General features: G+C 33.7%; 1 protein-coding gene across 1 annotated transcript in view; it reads left to right on the top strand.

Moving 5' to 3' along the window:
* Positions 1 to 570, top strand: part of LOC119581870 (disintegrin and metalloproteinase domain-containing protein 11-like) — a gene marked incomplete at its 5' end in the record, with an annotated part of 193377 nt that overhangs the window by 47518 nt on the left and 145289 nt on the right. The window contains 1 exon segment of the mRNA XM_037930027.1: positions 252 to 284. Coding sequence (XP_037785955.1) covers positions 252 to 284 — 33 coding nt within the window.

The following is a 570-nucleotide window of genomic DNA, read 5'->3' as shown; positions in this document are numbered from 1 at the left end:
ATAAATTCATTTTATATAAATTAATGAAATGCTCATGTGTGGATGTTTGCCCTTCCGATATTTTTCATTGTGCATTAAGTCCATAAAGGCTTAGAAAAGTTAAAACACCTTGCACAAGGATCACCAAGTCTTGTGAACAAAAATACACATACAAAAAAAAAGATCCTGTTTTTATGATTTTTAAATTCTTTTTTTAACGACTTATCTATATTTAGTTTATGCATTATATTTTTTATCTCTTTTGTTCGTAGGAGGAGCAGGCGCAGGTGCAAAACGATAGAAAGGTAAAAGAGACAGAATTAAAAAAAATAAATTAACAAAATCTCAATAACTATCCCTAAAAAGTAAATCTATCTCTATATATATTTTGTGTGTCTGTCTTCTCTATGTGTGTTTCCTTCCATCTGTCGTGCGTCCTTGTCCCCGTGTTGATGTTTAAGTCAAAATTCAAATTTCCCTCATTTTAAAAACATGATCCAGCCAGTCGACGCCGCTCAAACGGGGCAGAGTAAACAAAGCGGCCATCTTGAACGCTTCTTTTGTCCCACGAAATATCCGAATTCTGTTTCG

The sequence above is a fragment of the Penaeus monodon genome, chromosome 15 (assembly GCF_015228065.2).
Source record: "Penaeus monodon isolate SGIC_2016 chromosome 15, NSTDA_Pmon_1, whole genome shotgun sequence".
Taxonomy (NCBI): domain Eukaryota; kingdom Metazoa; phylum Arthropoda; class Malacostraca; order Decapoda; family Penaeidae; genus Penaeus; species Penaeus monodon.
This window is presented reverse-complemented; position numbering and strand designations above follow the sequence as displayed.